Raw genomic sequence first — 1789 nt, 5'->3', positions numbered from 1 at the left:
TGGTACTGGATATATTTCAATCGCTTCAACTTTTGCACTAACTGGACGTACTTTACCTTGACCCACTTGATGACCAAGATAAGTAACAGTCGCTCGAGCAAAGTCACATTTGGCCAAATTCACTGTCAAACGCGCATCCCGCAAACGGTCAAACAAAGCGGTGAGTCGTTCCATGTGAGAAGACCAACTATCAGAATAGACAACAACGTCATCCAAATAGACAGAACAGCCTTCTAAACACCCAACAACTTTATTCATCAAGCGTTGAAAAGTTGCTGGCGCATTTCTCAAGCCAAAAGGCATAACATTGTATGAATATAAGCCACTTGGTGTAATAAAAGCAGAAATTTCTTGTGCCCTTTTAGTTAAAGGGACCTGCCAATAACCTTTTAACAGGTCTATCTTACTAATGAATTTAGCATTACCAATCTGGTCAATGCAATCATCCATACGAGGTAGAGGATATGAATCAGGTTTGGTTATGCTATTGACTTTTCTGAAATCGGAACAAAATCTATAGGTTTTGTCTGATTTTGGAACCAGCAAGCAAGGTGAAGACCAGCTTGAACATGATGCTTGAGCGATGCCATTTTTTAACATGTAGTCAACCTCAGCATCCAGATGTTTACGTTTCTCTGGGTTAACCCTGTAGAACTGCTGTTTTATGGGTTGTACATCACCCACCGCAATATCATGTTCGATCAGGTGCGTGCAGGATGGGACATCTGAGAATAAATCAGAGTGGGATTTGATCAACTGAATCAACTCAAAGCGTTGAGATTCTGACAAATAACTTAGTACAGTATCTATGCTGTCCAATACTTCAGAATTCTTGAGTCGACCAGTTAACATCGCTGAATCTGGAACAGGTAACCCATCACCACTCCCTTCATCACCAGCAGATGTCACTGCTTCAGCAATGCACACAGGGTGAACTTCATCCACCAAGACATTATCAGCACGAACATGATAAGGTTTCAATAAGTTGACATGAAGTATTCGCCGTTTCTTCCGCCTTTCTGGAGTTGCAATGAGATAGTTTTGGTCAGACAGCCGTTTCAAAACTGTGTGCGGACCAGAAAATTTGGCCTGAAATGGCGAAGTCACAACAGGAAGTAAAGCCATTACTTGATCACCTGAAAGAAAAACACGATGTTCAGCTTTCTTATCATACAAACGCTTCATTTTTTCCTGTGCAGATGATAACTTCTGTTTTGCCAACTGAGTAGCAGTAAAGAGTCTCTGCTTAAACCCATTAACATAATTCAACAGGTTTTGTGGTGGTTCAGCATCCTGGCACTCATCTCTCAAAACTTTTAACGGACCACGCACAGTATGACCAAACACCAATTCGTTAGGGCTAAAGCCCGTACTCTCTTGTGTTACTTCTCTTGCTGCAAGCAACAACCAAGGTAGACCATCCTCCCAATCAGCAGTCATCTGAACACAATAAGCACGGAGCAAAGATTTTAATGTTTGATGAAATCGTTCCAGCGCTCCTTGGCTCTGCGCATGGTATGCTGTAGACTGGTTATGCTTAATGTGCAGCTGCTTCAAAACCTGTGCAAACATATGAGAGGAGAAATTAGATCCTTGGTCACTTTGAATGACTTTAGGTATCCCAAAAATACCAATAAACTGCATAAGAGCCCGCACCACAGACTTTGCAGTAAGTGTGTGCAATGGATATGCTGCTGGATACCTGGTACTTTGGCACATAACAGTCAATAGGTACTTTGCACCTGAACGTGAAGGGGGAAGAGGACCCACACAATCAATTATTAAGTGC

At 42.0% G+C, this 1789-nt stretch overlaps 2 protein-coding genes across 3 annotated transcripts in view; both read right to left on the bottom strand.

Annotated features, from left to right (window-relative positions):
- The window catches only part of LOC106950676 (neurexin-1a-like), a gene marked incomplete at its 3' end in the record, with an annotated part of 241940 nt that overhangs the window by 160854 nt on the left and 79297 nt on the right, over positions 1-1789 (bottom strand). The window lies entirely within an intron of this gene.
- The window catches only part of LOC106950677 (uncharacterized), a 15005-nt gene that overhangs the window by 6541 nt on the left and 6675 nt on the right, over positions 1-1789 (bottom strand). Inside the window, exon 2 of one of the 2 annotated variants that reach the window (XM_015037687.1) lies at positions 949-1742. In XM_015037687.1, coding sequence (XP_014893173.1) covers positions 949-1742 — 794 coding nt within the window. Of the gene's footprint in view, positions 1-948; positions 1743-1789 lie in introns of those variants that run through there. The other variant, XM_015037689.1, reaches the window with a different exon arrangement.

The sequence above is a fragment of the Poecilia latipinna genome, unplaced genomic scaffold (genome assembly GCF_001443285.1).
Source record: "Poecilia latipinna isolate Pla-1442-1.1 unplaced genomic scaffold, P_latipinna-1.0 Scaffold416, whole genome shotgun sequence".
Classification (NCBI taxonomy): Eukaryota; Metazoa; Chordata; class Actinopteri; order Cyprinodontiformes; family Poeciliidae; genus Poecilia; species Poecilia latipinna.
The sequence above is the reverse complement of the archived record's forward strand: the minus strand, read 5'-3'. Positions and strand labels throughout refer to the sequence as shown.